General features: G+C 39.1%; 1 protein-coding gene across 1 annotated transcript in view; it reads right to left on the reverse strand.

The window, feature by feature from the left end:
- Positions 1-18,563, reverse strand: part of stxbp5l (syntaxin binding protein 5L) — a 354,919-nt gene that overhangs the window by 24,388 nt on the left and 311,968 nt on the right. The window contains exon 24 of the mRNA XM_030125454.1: positions 844-957. Coding sequence (XP_029981314.1) covers positions 844-957 — 114 coding nt within the window. The remainder of the gene's footprint in view (positions 1-843; positions 958-18,563) is intronic.

Here is an 18,563-nt window from a genome sequence, read left to right on the forward strand (position 1 = left end):
CAGTGTTTGGATCATTCAGGTCTAGGGCTGTGTATCGGCAAGAATCTGGTGACATGATACAAATCACAATACTAGGATCATGATACGATATATCACGATATTGTTAAAAAGACAATTTTTAATTGGTTTTGTTTCTTTTTTAAAAGATTATTTCCTGGATGAATGGAATTATAGCAGAAATCTGCCCAAATACTAAACACATTTTTATTTAATCAGAATAGGATCTAATGTTCTATCACCAAATGTTCAAACTGTGTTCAAACTGAAATTCTGTTTTCCAGACATTCCAGTTTCAGATCCTGTTCAAATGTTCAGATTCTATTAGTTCACAACTAACATCAGAACAGGATTTGAGTTCAATCCCAACAAAGGAACTAATATAATTTAATAAAAAAGTGTTAAATAATAATAAATAAAATATAAACAAAAAGAAAAAAAACCTAAAATGAACCTCTACAATATCTGCATTTGAAAACATACCTAAAAAATATCGATACAGTATTGTGAAATGAAATATCGCAATATATTGCAGAACTGATATTTTCTTACACCCCTATTCAGATCTGGTCTTCTATTCTATTCTATTCTATTCTATTCTATTCTATTGTTTTTGCTCCACACTGTTCTTCTATAAAATCCACTCTTTCTTCACCTCTATTTGTGTCATTTATTTGAACCCAAACAGTCGGAGCTGTGACTGTGTTCATTACGTTGTCATCTTTCTCCGGACGAACATTTCTACGCAGACAAAACAGACGGACTGACATGCTGATTGACGGACTGACAGACGGACGTACAGTGGTCATCAGCTGAGGTCGGAGCGGCCGCAGCCCTGACCCTTACCTCTGTCAGTCCAGCAGTAGGGGCTGGTGGTGGTGCTGCTGCTGTGGTGCTCGTCGTGGGAGTACATAGTAACTCCATGTAACTGTTGAAGCATTGCCCTCCTGGACGCATAACCTACGCCCCCCCCCCCCAAAACAATGAACCCCACAGAACAGAGCACGGGTCCCACCCCCACCCCAAGAAAAAACAACCAACAGACGTACACACACAAACACCACCCGGCCAGAAAACAGACAAGACGGACGAATGAACAGCGGAACCAGAGAATGACAGAGAGGGAAAGAGAAAGAGATGCAGCTGAGTGTGAAGAGGTTCGCTTCAGTTCCATAAAGAGGCACAGACACAAGAGGTGTCCACACAACCTACAGGCATGTCCATCCTCACCCTGAACACCCCACCCACTGTACACCAGTGTTTTTCAACCTTGGGGTCAGGACCCCATGTGGGGTCGCCTGAAACTTCTAGTCATTGATTAAAAAAAAAAAAAAAAGCCTTACTAATAAAAAACATATGGTGAGTTGAGCAAGACAATCACAATCCATACCAGACATGACAAACTGAGTCTGAAACTGCAGCACTGTGCTTCTGTTTGTGTCACATGTTCACTGTGGTCAGTTTCAGATGCTGCAGCTCTTTCATAATTCATAGTTTCAGTTCTTGTTTGTTCAGTATTAATTGTCAGCTTTGTAAATCACAGCTGGACTGACTGTACACTGGAAAAAATCAAAATCTTACCAAGTGTATTTTTCTCATTTTTAGTCCAAATATCTCATCACACTTAAAATCAGACAGAATCACCAGAAGAGGAACTTTTCAGTGAGATATAAGAACTGATTTATAGACAATAGATCTGGAAAATCTGAGTTCAAGAAATCTGACCAAGATAATTTTCATTTGTTCCATTGGCAGATTTTTTGCTTGAATTAAGCAAAAAAAAAAAGATAAAAAAAAAAATCTCAAATTCAAATTCCAAGATAATTTTCACTTGTTCTATTGGCAGATTTTTTTTTTTTGCTTAATTCAAGCTAAAATATCTTGTATTAAATCTTTTTTTTTACTTGTTTTTAGAGGGGCATTTTTTCCAGTGTACATATCCTGACCAAGGAAAATCCACTTCTCCCTTTGTGCAGTAATCTACACCTGGGTTTACTGCCTCTGTCCACAATAACAGACATTATACAGACTAAATGTGTCTAAAATGATCATTTAAACATAGTATCGCAAACTATTACATGATCAAAAACAAACTAATTTTAGCAAAAATAGAAAAAAAATCTCCATTTTGAATGTCAGGGGTCAACAGAAATTTGTGATGTTAAAATGGGGTCATGAGTAAAAACAAGTTGGAACCACTGCTGTACACATTCTGCACTCCAGTAGAAGAGCAGATAGATGTGGTAAACAAAAATAAAAAAAATAAAAAATAGAAGAGATTCAGCTTCTGTAATCAAGGAAAACTGAAAAATATAAAACTATCAAACAGCCTGGTGTCATATTAGGAGAATGAGAACACAATTAAACAAGTCACATTGAAATAAATAAACCATCCAAAAAAAAAAAAATTAACTTTGTCAGACTTTTTCGACCTTACAGTTTCCAATGGAAAACGCACTGTGTCGAGACTCGGTTTGTTTACATACAGAAGAGGCTACACTGTTAGCTTAGCTAGAATACGCTGTTAGTTTAACTAGCATACGCTGTTAGTTTAGCTAGCATATGCTGTTAGCTTAGCTAGCATACGCTGTTAGCTTAGCTAGCATACGCTGTTAGCTTAAGTACAATTTACACTTCGTATGGTCTCATTTAGATAAACACATTCTTCAGCCATTTGCAAATTTTACATTCAAGAAGGATTTTCGTCCTGCGTCAAAGTCGAACATTAAAAAGGTGAGAGGAGGCTAACAGTCTGTTTGTCTTTAAAACTTCATAAAACGTCATTTTTCCGTCACTAGTGTTTACTCCTATAGGATTCTGTTAGTTTCTGAAAATTATCTTCAGACTCTGGTTTGGACCGGCTCGACATGAAAAGTGTCATGAGACAACTTTTGTTATGATTTGGCGCTTATATGAATAAAATTTGATTGATTGAGATAGCCTGGTAGCTAACGAGCTAGTGTAAAAATGTTGAACTTTTAAACTTTGAAAAACTTGTGGAAAAAAAGAAGACACTACAAAGTCCAGGATGGAGTATTGTTCTTCTTCAGCTCACAGTCCAACTAGTGTGGTCCTTCTGTTTACAGAGAGTTTATGGTGTGTGTGTGTGTGTGTGTGTGTTTATGTGTGTGTTTGTGTGTGTGTTTGTGTGGGCTCTGTGTGTGTGTTTGTGTGTGTGTGTGTGTGTGTGTGTGTATGTGTGTGTGTGTGTGTGTGCTCTGTGTGTGTGCTCGTGTGTGCTTGTGTGTGTTCTGTGTGTGTGTGTGTGTGTGTGTGTGTGCTGTGTGTGTGTGCTCTGTGTGTGTGTTTGTGTGTGTGTGTGTGTGTGTGCTCTGCGTGTGTGCTCGTGTGTGTTTGTGTGTGTTCTGTGTGTATGTGTGTGTGTTTGTATGTGTTCTGTGTTTGTGTGTGTTCTGTGTGTGTCTGTGTGTGTGTTTATGTGTGTGTTTGTGCTGTTTGTGTGTGTGTGTGTGTGTGTGTGTGTGTGTGTGTGTGTGTGACAGTCTGTGGGGTGCTGCTAATGACAGTCAGGCTCAGTGGTCCTCTGACAGGACATGGGAACCCCTGGGGGGTCCTCACAGAGAGCTGGAGGCAGACGGGGGGGGGGTGTCAGGGAGGAGATAAGGAGAAGGCCGACAGTCTGAGACCGCCAAAGACTGAAGGTCTGAACCACTGCATGGACATGAACACACACACACACACACACACACACACACACACACACAGACACACACACACACACACACACACAGACACTTTAATGCAGTGTTTTCCAACCTTGGGGTCAGGACCCCATGTGGGCTCACCTGGAATTCAAATGGGGTCGCCTGAAATTTATAGTAATGGATAAAAATGAAAATAAAATCTTAAAATAAAAAAAACATATGGTGAGTGGAGAGAGAGAATCACAAATCATAAAAGACAAACTGTGAAACTGAAACTGAAGCACTGTGGTTCTGTTTGTGTGGTTCTGTTTGTGTGGTTCTGTTTATGTGTGGTTCTATTTATGTGGTTCTGTTTGTGTGGTTCTGTTTGTGTGGTTCTGTTTGTGTGTGGTTCTGTTTGTGTGGTTCTGTTTATGTGTGGTTCTATTTATGTGGTTCTGTTTGTGTGGTTCTGTTTGTGTGGTTCTGTTTGTGTGGTTCTGTTTGTGTGTGGTTCTGTTTGTGTGGTTCTGTTTATGTGTGGTTCTATTTATGTGGTTCTGTTTGTGTGGTTCTGTTTGTGTGTGGTTCTGTTTGTGTGGTTCTGTTTATGTGTGGTTCTGTTTGTGTGGTCTGTTTACATGGTTCTGTTTGTGTGTGGTTCTGTTTGTGTGGTTCTGTTTGTGTGGTTCTGTTTACATGGTTCTGTTTATGTGTGGTTCTGTTTGTGTGGTCTGTTTACATGGTTCTGTTTGTGTGTGGTTCTGTTTGTGTGGTTCTGTTTGTGTGGTTCTGTTTATGTGTGGTTCTATTTATGTGGTTCTGTTTGTGTGGTTCTGTTTATGTGTGGTTCTGTTTGTGTGGTTCTATTTATGTGTGGTTCTGTTTGTGTGGTTCTGTTTCTCTGTGGTTCTGTTTGTGTGGTTCTGTTTATGTGGTTCTGTTTATGTGTGGTTCTGTTTGTGTGGTTCTGTTTCTCTGTGGTTCTGTTTGTGTGGTTCTGTTTGTGTGGTTCTATTTATGTGTGGTTCTGTTTGTGTGGTTCTGTTTCTCTGTGGTTCTGTTTGTGTGGTTCTGTTTGTGTGGTTCTATTTATGTGTGGTTCTGTTTGTGTGGTTCTGTTTCTCTGTGGTTCTGTTTGTGTGGTTCTGTTTGTGTGGTTCTATTTATGTGTGGTTCTGTTTGTGTGGTTCTGTTTCTCTGTGGTTCTGTTTGTGTGGTTCTGTTTATGTGTGGTTCTATTTATGTGGTTCTGTTTGTGTGGTTCTGTTTGTGTGGTTCTGTTTATGTGTAGTTCTGTTTGTGTGGTTCTGTTTCTCTGTGGTTCTGTTTGTGTGGTTCTATTTATGTGTGGTTCTGTTTGTGTGGTTCTGTTTCTCTGTGGTTCTGTTTGTGTGGTTCTGTTTATGTGTGGTTCTGTTTGTGTGGTTCTGTTTCTCTGTGGTTCTGTTTGTGTGGTTCTGTTTATGTGTGGTTCTGTTTGTGTGGTTCTGTTTCTCTGTGGTTCTGTTTGTGTGGTTCTGTTTATGTGTGGTTCTGTTTGTGTGGTTCTGTTTCTCTGTGGTTCTGTTTGTGTGGTTCTGTTTGTGTGGTTCTGTTTATGTGTGGTTCTGTTTGTGTGGTTCTGTTTATGTGTGGTTCTGTTTGTGTGGTTCTGTTTATGTGTGGTTCTATTTATGTGGTTCTGTTTGTGTGGTTCTGTTTGTGTGGTTCTGTTTATGTGTAGTTCTGTTTGTGTGGTTCTGTTTCTCTGTGGTTCTGTTTGTGTGGTTCTGTTTGTGTGGTTCTATTTATGTGTGGTTCTGTTTGTGTGGTTCTGTTTCTCTGTGGTTCTGTTTGTGTGGTTCTGTTTATGTGTGGTTCTGTTTGTGTGGTTCTGTTTCTCTGTGGTTCTGTTTGTGTGGTTCTGTTTGTGTGGTTCTGTTTATGTGTGGTTCTGTTTGTGTGTGGTTCTGTTTGTGTGGTTCTGTTTATGTGTGGTTCTGTTTGTGTGGTTCTGTTTGTGTGGTTCTATTTATGTGTGGTTCTGTTTGTGTGGTTCTGTTTGTGTGTGGTTCTGTTTGTGTGGTTCTGTTTATGTGTGGTTCTGTTTGTGTGGTTCTGTTTGTGTGGTTCTGTTTATGTGTGGTTCTGTTTGTGTGGTTCTGTTTGTGTGGTTCTGTTTATGTGTGGTTCTGTTTGTGTGGTTCTGTTTATGTGTGGTTCTGTTTATGTGGTTCTGTTTGTGTGGTTCTATTTATGTGTGGTTCTGTTTGTGTGGTTCTGTTTGTGTGTGGTTCTGTTTCTCTGTGGTTCTGTTTGTGTGGTTCTGTTTATATGTGGTTCTATTTATGTGGTTCTGTTTGTGTGGTTCTGTTTATGTGTGGTTCTGTTTGTGTGGTTCTGTTTCTCTGTGGTTCTGTTTGTGTGGTTCTGTTTGTGTGTGGTTCTGTTTGTGTGGTTCTGTTTCTCTGTGGTTCTGTTTGTGTGGTTCTGTTTATGTGTGGTTCTGTTTGTGTGGTTCTGTTTCTCTGTGGTTCTGTTTGTGTGGTTCTGTTTGTGTGGTTCTGTTTATGTGTGGTTCTGTTTGTGTGGTTCTGTTTCTCTGTGGTTCTGTTTGTGTGGTTCTGTTTATGTGTGGTTCTGTTTGTGTGGTTCTGTTTCTCTGTGGTTCTGTTTGTGTGTGGTTCTGTTTGTGTGGTTCTGTTTATGTGTGGTTCTGTTTGTGTGTGGTTCTGTTTGTGTGGTTCTGTTTATGTGTGGTTCTGTTTGTGTGGTTCTGTTTGTGTGGTTCTATTTATGTGTGGTTCTGTTTGTGTGGTTCTGTTTGTGTGTGGTTCTGTTTGTGTGGTTCTGTTTATGTGTGGTTCTGTTTGTGTGGTTCTGTTTGTGTGGTTCTATTTATGTGTGGTTCTGTTTGTGTGGTTCTGTTTGTGTGGTTCTGTTTATGTGTGGTTCTGTTTGTGTGGTTCTGTTTATGTGTGGTTCTGTTTATGTGGTTCTGTTTGTGTGGTTCTATTTATGTGTGGTTCTGTTTGTGTGGTTCTGTTTGTGTGTGGTTCTGTTTCTCTGTGGTTCTGTTTGTGTGGTTCTGTTTATATGTGGTTCTATTTATGTGGTTCTGTTTGTGTGGTTCTGTTTATGTGTGGTTCTGTTTGTGTGGTTCTGTTTCTCTGTGGTTCTGTTTGTGTGGTTCTGTTTGTGTGTGGTTCTGTTTGTGTGGTTCTGTTTCTCTGTGGTTCTGTTTGTGTGGTTCTGTTTTATGTGTGGTTCTGTTTGTGTGGTTCTGTTTCTCTGTGGTTCTGTTTGTGTGGTTCTGTTTGTGTGGTTCTGTTTATGTGTGGTTCTGTTTGTGTGTGGTTCTGTTTGTGTGGTTCTGTTTATATGTGGTTCTGTTTGTGTGGTTCTGTTTGTGTGGTTCTATTTATGTGTGGTTCTGTTTGTGTGTGGTTCTGTTTGTGTGGTTCTGTTTATGTGTGGTTCTGTTTGTGTGGTTCTATTTATGTGTGGTTCTGTTTGTGTGGTTCTGTTTCTCTGTGGTTCTGTTTCTCTGTGGTTCTGTTTGTGTGTGGTTCTGTTTGTGTCGTTCTGTTTGTGTGGTTCTGTTATGTGTGGTTCTGTTGTGTGGTTCTGTTTCTCTGTGGTTCTGTTTGTGTGGTTCTGTTTGTGTGGTTCTGTTTATGTGTGGTTCTGTTTGTGTGTGGTTCTGTTTGTGTGGTTCTGTTTATGTGTGGTTCTGTTTGTGTGGTTCTGTTTGTGTGGTTCTATTTATGTGTGGTTCTGTTTGTGTGGTTCTGTTTGTGTGTGGTTCTGTTTATGTGTGGTTCTGTTTGTGTGGTTCTATTTATGTGTGGTTCTGTTTGTGTGGTTCTATTTATGTGTGGTTCTGTTTGTGTGGTTCTGTTTCTCTGTGGTTCTGTTTGTGTGTGGTTCTGTTTGTGTGGTTCTGTTTGTGTGGTTCTGTTTATGTGTGGTTCTGTTTGTGTGGTTCTGTTTGTGTGTGGTTCTGTTTGTGTGTGGTTCTGTTTGTGTGGTTCTGTTTGTGTGGTTTCTGTTTATGTGGTTCTGTTTGTGTGTGGTTCTGTTTGTGTGTGGTTCTGTTTGTGTGGTTCTGTTTGTGTGTGGTTCTGTTTGTGTGGTTCTGTTTGTGTGGTTCTGTTTACATGGTTCTGTTTATGTGTGGTTCTGTTTGTGTGGTCTGTTTACATGGTTCTGTTTGTGTGTGGTTCTGTTTGTGTGGTTCTGTTTGTGTGGTTCTGTTTATGTGTGGTTCTATTTATGTGGTTCTGTTTGTGTGGTTCTGTTTATGTGGGTTCTGTTTGTGTGGTTCTATTTATGTGTGGTTCTGTTTGTGTGGTTCTGTTTCTCTGTGGTTCTGTTTGTGTGGTTCTGTTTATGTGGTTCTGTTTATGTGTGGTTCTGTTTGTGTGGTTCTGTTTCTCTGTGGTTCTGTTTGTGTGGTTCTGTTTGTGTGGTTCTATTTATGTGTGGTTCTGTTTGTGTGGTTCTGTTTCTCTGTGGTTCTGTTTGTGTGGTTCTGTTTGTGTGGTTCTATTTATGTGTGGTTCTGTTTGTGTGGTTCTGTTTCTCTGTGGTTCTGTTTGTGTGGTTCTGTTTGTGTGGTTCTATTTATGTGTGGTTCTGTTTGTGTGGTTCTGTTTCTCTGTGGTTCTGTTTGTGTGGTTCTGTTTATGTGTGGTTCTATTTATGTGGTTCTGTTTGTGTGGTTCTGTTTGTGTGGTTCTGTTTATGTGTAGTTCTGTTTGTGTGGTTCTGTTTCTCTGTGGTTCTGTTTGTGTGGTTCTGTTTATGTGTGGTTCTGTTTGTGTGGTTCTGTTCTCTGTGGTTCTGTTTGTGTGGTTCTGTTTATGTGTGGTTCTGTTGTGTGGTTCTGTTTCTCTGTGGTTCTGTTGTGTGGTTCTGTTGTATGTGTGGTTCTGTTTGTGTGGTTCTGTTTCTCTGTGGTTCTGTTTGTGTGGTTCTGTTTATGTGTGGTTCTGTTTGTGTGGTTCTGTTTCTCTGTGGTTCTGTTTGTGTGGTTCTGTTTGTGTGGTTCTGTTTATGTGTGGTTCTGTTTGTGTGGTTCTGTTTATGTGTGGGTTCTGTTTGTGTGGTTCTGTTTATGTGTGGTTCTATTTATGTGGTTCTGTTTGTGTGGTTCTGTTTGTGTGGTTCTGTTTATGTGTAGTTCTGTTTGTGTGGTTCTGTTTCTCTGTGGTTCTGTTTGTGTGGTTCTGTTTGTGTGGTTCTATTTATGTGTGGTTCTGTTTGTGTGGTTCTGTTTCTCTGTGGTTCTGTTTGTGTGGTTCTGTTTATGTGTGGTTCTGTTTGTGTGGTTCTGTTTCTCTGTGGTTCTGTTTGTGTGGTTCTGTTTGTGTGGTTCTGTTTATGTGTGGTTCTGTTTGTGTGTGGTTCTGTTTGTGTGGTTCTGTTTATGTGTGGTTCTGTTTGTGTGGTTCTGTTTGTGTGGTTCTGTTTATGTGTGGTTCTGTTTGTGTGGTTCTGTTTGTGTGTGGTTCTGTTTGTGTGGTTCTGTTTATGTGTGGTTCTGTTTGTGTGGTTCTGTTTGTGTGGTTCTGTTTATGTGTGGTTCTGTTTGTGTGGTTCTGTTTGTGTGGTTCTGTTTATGTGTGGTTCTGTTTGTGTGGTTCTGTTTATGTGTGGTTCTGTTTATGTGGTTCTGTTTGTGTGGTTCTGTTTATGTGTGGTTCTGTTTGTGTGGTTCTGTTTGTGTGTGGTTCTGTTTCTCTGTGGTTCTGTTTGTGTGGTTCTGTTTATATGTGGTTCTATTTATGTGGTTCTGTTTGTGTGGTTCTGTTTATGTGTGGTTCTGTTTGTGTGGTTCTGTTTCTCTGTGGTTCTGTTTGTGTGGTTCTGTTTGTGTGTGGTTCTGTTTGTGTGGTTCTGTTTCTCTGTGGTTCTGTTTGTGTGGTTCTGTTTATGTGTGGTTCTGTTTGTGTGGTTCTGTTTCTCTGTGGTTCTGTTTGTGTGGTTCTGTTTGTGTGGTTCTGTTTATGTGTGGTTCTGTTTGTGTGGTTCTGTTTCTCTGTGGTTCTGTTTGTGTGGTTCTGTTTATGTGTGGTTCTGTTTGTGTGGTTCTGTTTCTCTGTGGTTTCTGTTTGTGTGGTTCTGTTTGTGTGGTTCTGTTTATGTGTGGTTCTGTGTTGTGTGTGGTTCTGTTTGTGTGGTTCTGTTTAGGTGTGTTCTGTTTGTGTGGTTCTGTTTGTGTGTTCTATTTATGTGTGGTTCTGTTTGTGTGGTTCTGTTTGTGTGTGGTTCTGTTTGTGTGGTTCTGTTTATTGTGGGTTCTGTTTGTGTGGTTCTGTTTGTGTGGTTCTATTTATGTGTGGTTCTGTTTGTGGGGTTCTGTTTGGTGTGGTTCTGTTTATGTGTGGTTCTGTTTGTGGGTTCTGTTTATGTGTGGTTCTGTTATGTGGTTCTGTTTGTGTGGTCTATTAGTGTGTGTTCTGTTTGTGTGGTTCTGTTTGTGTGTGGTTCTGTTTCTCTGTGGTTCGTTTGTGTGGTTCTGTTATATGTGGTTCTATTTTATGTGGTTCTGTTTGTGTGGTTCTGTTTATGTGTGGTTCTGTTTGTGTGGTTCTGTTTCTCTGTGGTTCTGTTTGTGTGGTTCTGTTTGTGTGTGGTTCTGTTTGTGTGGTTCTGTTTCTCTGTGGTTCTGTTTGTGTGGTTCTGTTTATGTGTGGTTCTGTTTGTGTGGTTCTGTTTCTCTGTGGTTCTGTTTGTGTGGTTCTGTTTGTGTGGTTCTGTTTATGTGTGGTTCTGTTTGTGTGTGGTTCTGTTTGTGTGGTTCTGTTTATATGTGGTTCTGTTTGTGTGGTTCTGTTTGTGTGGTTCTATTTATGTGTGGTTCTGTTTGTGTGTGGTTCTGTTTGTGTGGTTCTGTTTATGTGTGGTTCTGTTTGTGTGGTTCTATTTATGTGTGGTTCTGTTTGTGTGGTTCTGTTTCTCTGTGGTTCTGTTTCTCTGTGGTTCTGTTTGTGTGTGGTTCTGTTTGTGTCGTTCTGTTTGTGTGGTTCTGTTTATGTGTGGTTCTGTTTGTGTGGTTCTGTTTCTCTGTGGTTCTGTTTGTGTGGTTCTGTTTGTGTGGTTCTGTTTATGTGTGGTTCTGTTTGTGTGTGGTTCTGTTTGTGTGGTTCTGTTTATGTGTGGTTCTGTTTGTGTGGTTCTGTTTGTGTGGTTCTATTTATGTGTGGTTCTGTTTGTGTGGTTCTGTTTGTGTGTGGTTCTGTTTATGTGTGGTTCTGTTTGTGTGGTTCTATTTATGTGTGGTTCTGTTTGTGTGGTTCTATTTATGTGTGGTTCTGTTTGTGTGGTTCTGTTTCTCTGTGGTTCTGTTTGTGTGTGGTTCTGTTTGTGTGGTTCTGTTTGTGTGGTTCTGTTTATGTGGTTCTGTTTGTGTGGTTCTGTTTGTGTGTGGTTCTGTTTGTGTGGTTCTGTTTGTGTGGTTCTGTTTGTGTGGTTCTGTTTATGTGGTTCTGTTTGTGTGGTTCTGTTTGTGTGTGGTTCTGTTTGTGTGGTTCTGTTTGTGTGTGGTTCTGTTTGTGTGGTTCTGTTTGTGTGGTTCTGTTTGTGTGTGGTTCTGTTTGTGTGGTTCTGTTTGTGTGTGGTTCTGTTTGTGTGGTTCTGTTTGTGTGGTTCTGTTTGTGTGGTTCTGTTAAGTCTGTTCAAATGTGAGTAAACCTCAGATCAGCTCCATTATCCTCTTCAGACCCAGGAAAGTGAAAATTTTAGCTTTTTTCCATTAAACAATTGTCTTGATTGGAAACTGCATAATGCAACTTTTTTTTTCAGATACATTTTTTTTTTAAATTATTTTTATTTATTTATTTTTTTAATGGAATGTCCTTTACAATGGACAGTATTTTTTTTAGATAAAACTGTCAAACTTGTGTCCCTACACAGGACAAACATGCCTTTGCTGAGTCTCAGGAGGTGAAAAGTGTTTTTATTTCATAGTTTTCACGCACTATGTCAGTAAATACATGTTTCTTTGCTTAAAAAACTAAACGCACAATGTTCAGCTGAGTGGACATTTTTGTAACGCCATGAAAAACAGGTTCATAAAAAAAAAAAAAAAAAAAAAAAAGAAAAAAATCACATTTTTTTTCACGCCTAAAGAGGAATAAAAAACACTAAGGAAAAAAAAATCTTGATTAAGGTTCTCATAATTCATGCATGAAAGGATTAAACACTGAAAAGCTCCATAAAAAATTAATATTTATTGATTTATCCATCTATCCATTGTCTTAAGCTTATATGTTTAATTATTGATTTATTAGCACATATCTTCAATTGCATATTTCATCACTAGTAAAAGCACTAATAAATACACAGCTTGTTACTAAAGCTTCAGTTTTTCACTCCGTTTTGAAATAAATGTCTGTGTAATTCTGAATAATACACGTCTCCCTTTCTAATAAAAAAAATCTAAACTCCCGACATATGGATCATATAGACCGCAGGTGTCAAACATGTGGCCCGGGGGCCAGATCCGGCCCACAGGATGAATTTACAAAGTGGAAGTTAAGGCATCAAACTCAAAAATAATATCATAACCTATAAATAAGGACAACACCCATTTTTTTTATCTTTGATGCAAAAACCATTAAATTATGAAAATGTTAACAAACTGTCCTTTAACAATAAAATGTGAATAACCTGAACAAATATGAACAACCTGAAATGTCTGAAGTAAATTCAGTGCAATTTTAACAACATTCTGCCTGTGACTAAATGTTTTGTGTCTTTGTAGATCTGATCTGTAATGCACATGTAGAAATGATAAGTTGAGGCACAATATTGATAAAATTGTACTTATATTTTTTAACAAATTTCTTTTTTTTTCAGGTTATTCACATCCTTTTGTTTGGATAGTTTGTAAACGTAAAATATTGGCATAAATTAATGTCATTTTTTGCACTAAAACAATTTGGAGTTGTCATTTTTTATTGGCTATCAGGGTTGTCACTAGGATTTTTTCACAGCGTGGGGGCACCATGGCGCGTACATGGTGCGAGTTTTGTTGGGGGTCTGGGGACATCCTCCCCTGGAAAATTTTGAAATGTCTAACTCTCTTAAACACTATTTCCTGCATTTTGAGGGGCAAATTTTGAGGAATGAAGCCAAGTTTTTGTCTATTTCCCTTGCGTTTGGCGTTGCCCCCACGCTTCGATGCAGACATGATCATGGAAAAATATATTTACATGCACGAAATTAGGGATAGTCAGAGCGGCACTCACACTATACGCACGCACAGGGTAATTTTAGATCTAATTTTCCACGGGTGATCGGTCCGTTTAAATCAGATAAACTGATTGAAGTCTCATTATCAGCCAATGAGCGTAAGGCAAGTGATGTTGGTGGGCGGGGTCAGACAATACCAAGGCACACAAAGGGGTGTGGCTTCTATTGTTGCCATTTCCTGTCTGCAGCGCTTTGCGCCAAGACAAAGGAATAGATTTATTCAAATTCAAATCTCGTTATCATTACGCTGGATGATCACACACACACACACACACACACACACACACACACACACACACAAAAAACGCTACACCAGTTGAAAGACAGCATCACGGGTCAAATCTCAGCGTCGGGGCCCCCCAGGGACAGTGTCAGGGGCCCCGACGTTCAATGACGCTAGCGAGAACGCTGGCTATCATACTATTATGGTACTGGTCCAGCCCACTTCAGATTCAACTGGGCTGAATGTGGAACCTGAAAGAAACTGAGTTTGACGGCCCTGATACAGACCGAGTCCAAACCGACTGTTTATTAACTTTATCCTGCGACATGTGAAGATGACGACTGCATTTCTGATCCTATGATCTGCTGTTTGCACACCGTTCATGTCCTCTTAGCTCTTGTTGTCAACAGTTAAACGCTGCACTGTGGACGTGGGCCTTCACACCACCTGTGTGTGTACAGGTGTGTAGCACAGAGCCAACACAAAGACACAGATTAGGGATGGAACCAGATGAAAATTTCATATCACGGTTACTGTGACCAAAATTATCATGATTATCATTATTATCGCGGTATTATTGAAATTGTGCTAAAATGTTCAAAAAGTACTAATACACACACTGAAAGAATTTAACCAGGTTGTATTTTGGAAAAAAAAAACAACCAACAACCCACAAATAAAATAACTGGAACAATGTCCCTTCTGTGTCAGAAACATTCCAATATTAACCCTTAGTGGTCTGAGTCTATTTTGTCTGTTTTTCAGTCCTTTTGAGTTTGCCTTTATATACTATAGAAACAAATGTTTACTATACCCATGTTTGGGATCTGTTTTTCAGCACAACATCTACCTCATCTATTATTTTTTTCACTTTAACCTACTATATCTACACAAAAGGACAAAAATGTATATAATTTATTGCATAAATAACACACAGATGTTTAACAAACCTTTTCACAGACTTTAAAAGTGAATATTGGTTCCAAATATTAGGTATAGAAAATTAAAATTGTAATAAATTAAAACTATACTCAAATATTTGACATAAAAGCAGATCTGTACATAGGGGTTTTTTGTCCCTAAAAGTGCGATAATCAAACATGGTTATCATGAGAATTAGAATTTAAACAGTAATACTAATCATCTGCGATTTTAGTGCAGTTTATGGTTATACCGGTAATGGTTACAGTCCTAACATAGACCTTAAATTAGATTTGTGGGGACATTTCCCATCTGGCAGCGCTGGTTCTGTATTATTTATAAGGGTTACTTGTGAGGGCTTGGCGGTGGGAGAGCGTCTCCTCCCTCCACACAGGAACAACACTGCCCTCTTATTGCATTAGCAGCTGATCTTCAGGCTCTTAACCATCCCCTGCCACCATGTTTACATAGAAGTGGAACTATATCCTACAAATCTATCGTCAATATTTAATAGAGGTGCCGTCTGGCTGAGATGGAGGGTATGGCGGTGTTTACCATCAGCTGAGTCCTGCACCCCCTGTCATTTCCCTCCTCTGTCTGTGAGCCTGGCGTGCACACCTCATTAACATCGGCCCCATCTCTCACATCGCTTGTTGACCTTTAATTATTCCAGTGATCCTGCTGGCTCTTCACTGTGGTAACCCAGTACTGCTGATAAACAACACAGCCCAAGCCAGGCGCACATACAGCAGCCACCACGCACACACTGGAGACCAGACCGCTAACGTTGTCAGGTTTTAGACTTCCATCTTCAGGAAAAACTGGAGGTTTTGCATTTGAGGTTATGAGTAGGGATGGGAATCGAGAACCGGTTCTTTTTGAGAACCGGTTCCCAGTAGCTCGATTCCTTGGAATCGTTTGCCTGCTTAACGATTCTGCTTATCGATTCTGCCTTCGTTGCGCGATGACGTCACACGTACGCTGCATTGTTTTGGTCAGAACGTGGCCGAAACGGTCTAAAAAGATGACACCAGGTCCACTTACTTGGAACACCTGCAAAGCTTCCATGTCTTCTAAAGGTGGAATCCCTCCAATCTGCTCAAACGTTTGTCCACATGTGAATCATTTACAGGAATGTCACGTGTTTGATTCTCTACTTAGCGGCGCTTGTGAATGTAGCGGCAGAGTGAACGCCGGGCCGGTTCCGGTGTGGGCAACAAACATCGTAACTCCTCAAACACAACTTTCTGAAGGTAAGAAGGGAAAGGAAATGAGGTGCACAACAACGGAAGACGAGCCGAGTTGAGTCGAACCACTTCCATGTAGTAGAAATGCAGCAACAGAGGAATTAGTAAAGAGTCTGGAGTTTGACTGTCAGTGTGTCCATCCACTGTCACTGATCCAACTGCATGGGTTTATTAGTTTTTCTTCCATTTTGTTCAGTTTGTGGCTTATTTTGTTCATGTCTCGTATTATTTTGTTGGTTTATTCTTCATTTTTCTTCATTTTATTGATGACTTTAGCTGTTTTTGTTCATCTTTTTGCTTATTTGATCCTTTTTTACTTATTTTTTTTCATATTATTTAGAATTTTATGAAGTTTTTATTAATTTTTGTTCTTTTTTTTTTAAAAATTCAATATACATATTGAATTAGTTTGTTTATGTCTTAATTTGCTTTGTTTTATTTTGTTTCTTTACGTGTTTGAAATAAATAAATAAATAAATAAATAAATAAAATAAAATACACAAATACAATAGAAAGGTTAAAGGATATGGGTATACAGAAGTGAGGAATCAGAAAAGGGTTTTAAATAATAGTATAGAAAGAAGCTTAGGGGGAAAAGGACATAAATACATAAAAATAAAAGTGAATACATTTAAAAATAAATAAATGAATGAATAAAAAAACTAAACAAAACAGCAAAATCACTCATCCCATACATGACAATAGTGACAGCCTTTTGTCTCTTTTCCAGGTGGATCTAAATCCTAACAGTATCTTTTCCGTTGTGTGCTACTTGTAGAAGCTGTCAGATTTCTGTTGTTACGTTTAAAGGTTACAGATGCATTAAATAAGCGGCAGAAACCTGGGATTTCAACCCCAGCCGACATCTGTTTGGGTGATTAAACAGTTGTGGCCCTGGCTGTGGCTTTAATAAAACATTCCGTTGATGCTAATGAAGACCTGCTTCCCTCTCCGAGCTCCGGGTCACTGTCGTATAATGAGGCTGATGAAGATCGTAACGTGAATCTAATTGCAGAAGTGGTGGAGAGGGGTCAGCTGTGGCGGAGTAAACCGAACACCACCCTTCTTTGGTTAGATTCATACAGTGTTACCGGATCCATCTGTGATGAGTCACACTGGTGCATGTTCACAGCGAGCTTCTAATAGTTTTGGAATTTTCATTATAGTTTAGTTTGATTTAGTCTTTTTCTCTAATTCAGTTCGTTTGAATTAGTTTTTAGAGCCGGTTTGCTAGGTTTTATTAGTTTTCATTTTTTTCCCTAAATGTTTAGTTTTAGTTTAGTTTCAGTATTAACTTTAGTTTTTTCATATCTTTTATCTTCCTCGCCGTCATATTCAAATAAATCCCACGCAGAACTTTCTCCCAACTTTAGTCTCCATGTTTCCAGGTAGAGTGGGGACCACAAGACGACTGGAAACCACAAGTGAACACAAGTGACGGAGCAAAAAGTGTCGTATGGTGCCTCGAGCTAAATAAACCGATTTCATATCAATCCGACGTTGACAAAGACGGAAACAAAGGGAATTTTATCCATAATTTTTATCCATTTTAGTTAGTTTTGTAATCACACAATAAACAGATATTTTTTACAGTGGGTTTATGAAAAATAGGTTCTGTCTCACAAACTGGTCCAAATGCTCAGACAGACTATAGTTAGTGCTGTTCAAACTGTGGAGTTTGGATAAAACTGGATGAAACAGACGCAGAGGGTTTAATGTGTCCATATTTAGGTCCTATTTTTGGACCCAATATTTGATTATAAATTCATTAATTATGGGATGGCTCAGAACAAGAGGATAATTTTTGTGCATTTCTCTGAGGTCATCATTAGGTCCATCCTGGGGGAAATCTGTCTACATTTACCTTTGATTATTGGGTCTAAACAGATGGAACAGTGACAGATACTGAAATAAACCCAGTTTCAGAGAAGAACCCAAACATCTATCTATCTATGAAATGTTATTTCAATGTGTCATAACTCTACAGCATATGGTCATAAAATATGGGGAAACTATGTTGTTAAAGCCTCGACCTGTGTTACATGTTCACCTTTCCATTTTAATTTTATCCTTAACCCTTTCATGCATGAATTATGAGAACCTTAATCAAGATTTTTTTTCCCTGAGTATTTTTATTCCTCTTCAGGTATGAAAAAACAATGTGATTGAATTTTTTTTTTTAATGAACCTTACAAAAATGTCCACTCAGCTTGTCACCATGCATTTAATTTTTGAAGCAAAGAAACATATTTACTGTCATACTGTGTGAAAACTATGAAATAATTTTTTTTTAAATGCTGCTAATCTGATGTTTTCTCACATTTTAACATACTCTAATAGTACTTATTACTCAAACAATATGCAAAAAAACAACAAAACACAACAACTTAAAAAAAACAACAACTGTTAATTACAGTCTAGTAACAATTAGCAATTGATTTACAATCAAATATGTTGCTACAGATCAGGTTTCTCACGAACTGCAAAGTTACAAGAACGGTACTAATTAAAGTGTATTATGGGATGGTGCTGTAGTGTCCACTGTGTTGGCTGATCTGGAACTAAAACAACAAAACCCATGAATATACAAGAGAACGGCTGGAGAAGAACTGTCCACTGTGCATGAAAGGGTTAACTTATATCTGAATTTCACCTTTAATTGAATTTCACCTTTAAATGATCCCAGATTTAAAGGTCAAGGGCATTAATCTGTACACAGTCACGTCCATAAAATGATGATCATGAATGAAAGTATACGTGACAATCCACTGCTGAAAATGACAAACTCACTCACTTTCCCTGATCTCCACCTAAAACTGGAACAGTGCCGCTCTAATCAGCTTCTGTAGCTCCAGGGCCAATCATCACATCTGTCTGGGTGAACGGATCGTCCCCTTTGTCCGGCGTCTGCACCTTTCAATTTCACCGTCCTCAGAAAAATTCAGTCCAACAGCAGTGTCATCATTAACCGTAAAGTGTAAATAAGTCCAGGTACTGTCATCTGTCACTTCAGTTGTGAGCCCAGGCCACAGAAACACAAGTCGAACGTAATAAGGAAGTGTCAGACCTGCTGTGATCGTCGGAGTGCACGGTCTCATGCCTGTAATTAACCATACTTCTGTGTCGGTGCTGAAGTCGACATTTCAGAATGATGATGTAGGACTGCAGTTTGAGGCTGTCACTTTACCTCATTTTGTTTTTAGATGTCACATCCTGTCAAAGTGCAGAGTCAAGTAAATCTAATAGCAAGCCCGTCAAGTTTTATATATGTGTGCAAATAAGAGGAAA

This window comes from Sphaeramia orbicularis, chromosome 21, assembly GCF_902148855.1.
Source record: "Sphaeramia orbicularis chromosome 21, fSphaOr1.1, whole genome shotgun sequence".
NCBI lineage: Eukaryota > Metazoa > Chordata > Actinopteri > Kurtiformes > Apogonidae > Sphaeramia > Sphaeramia orbicularis.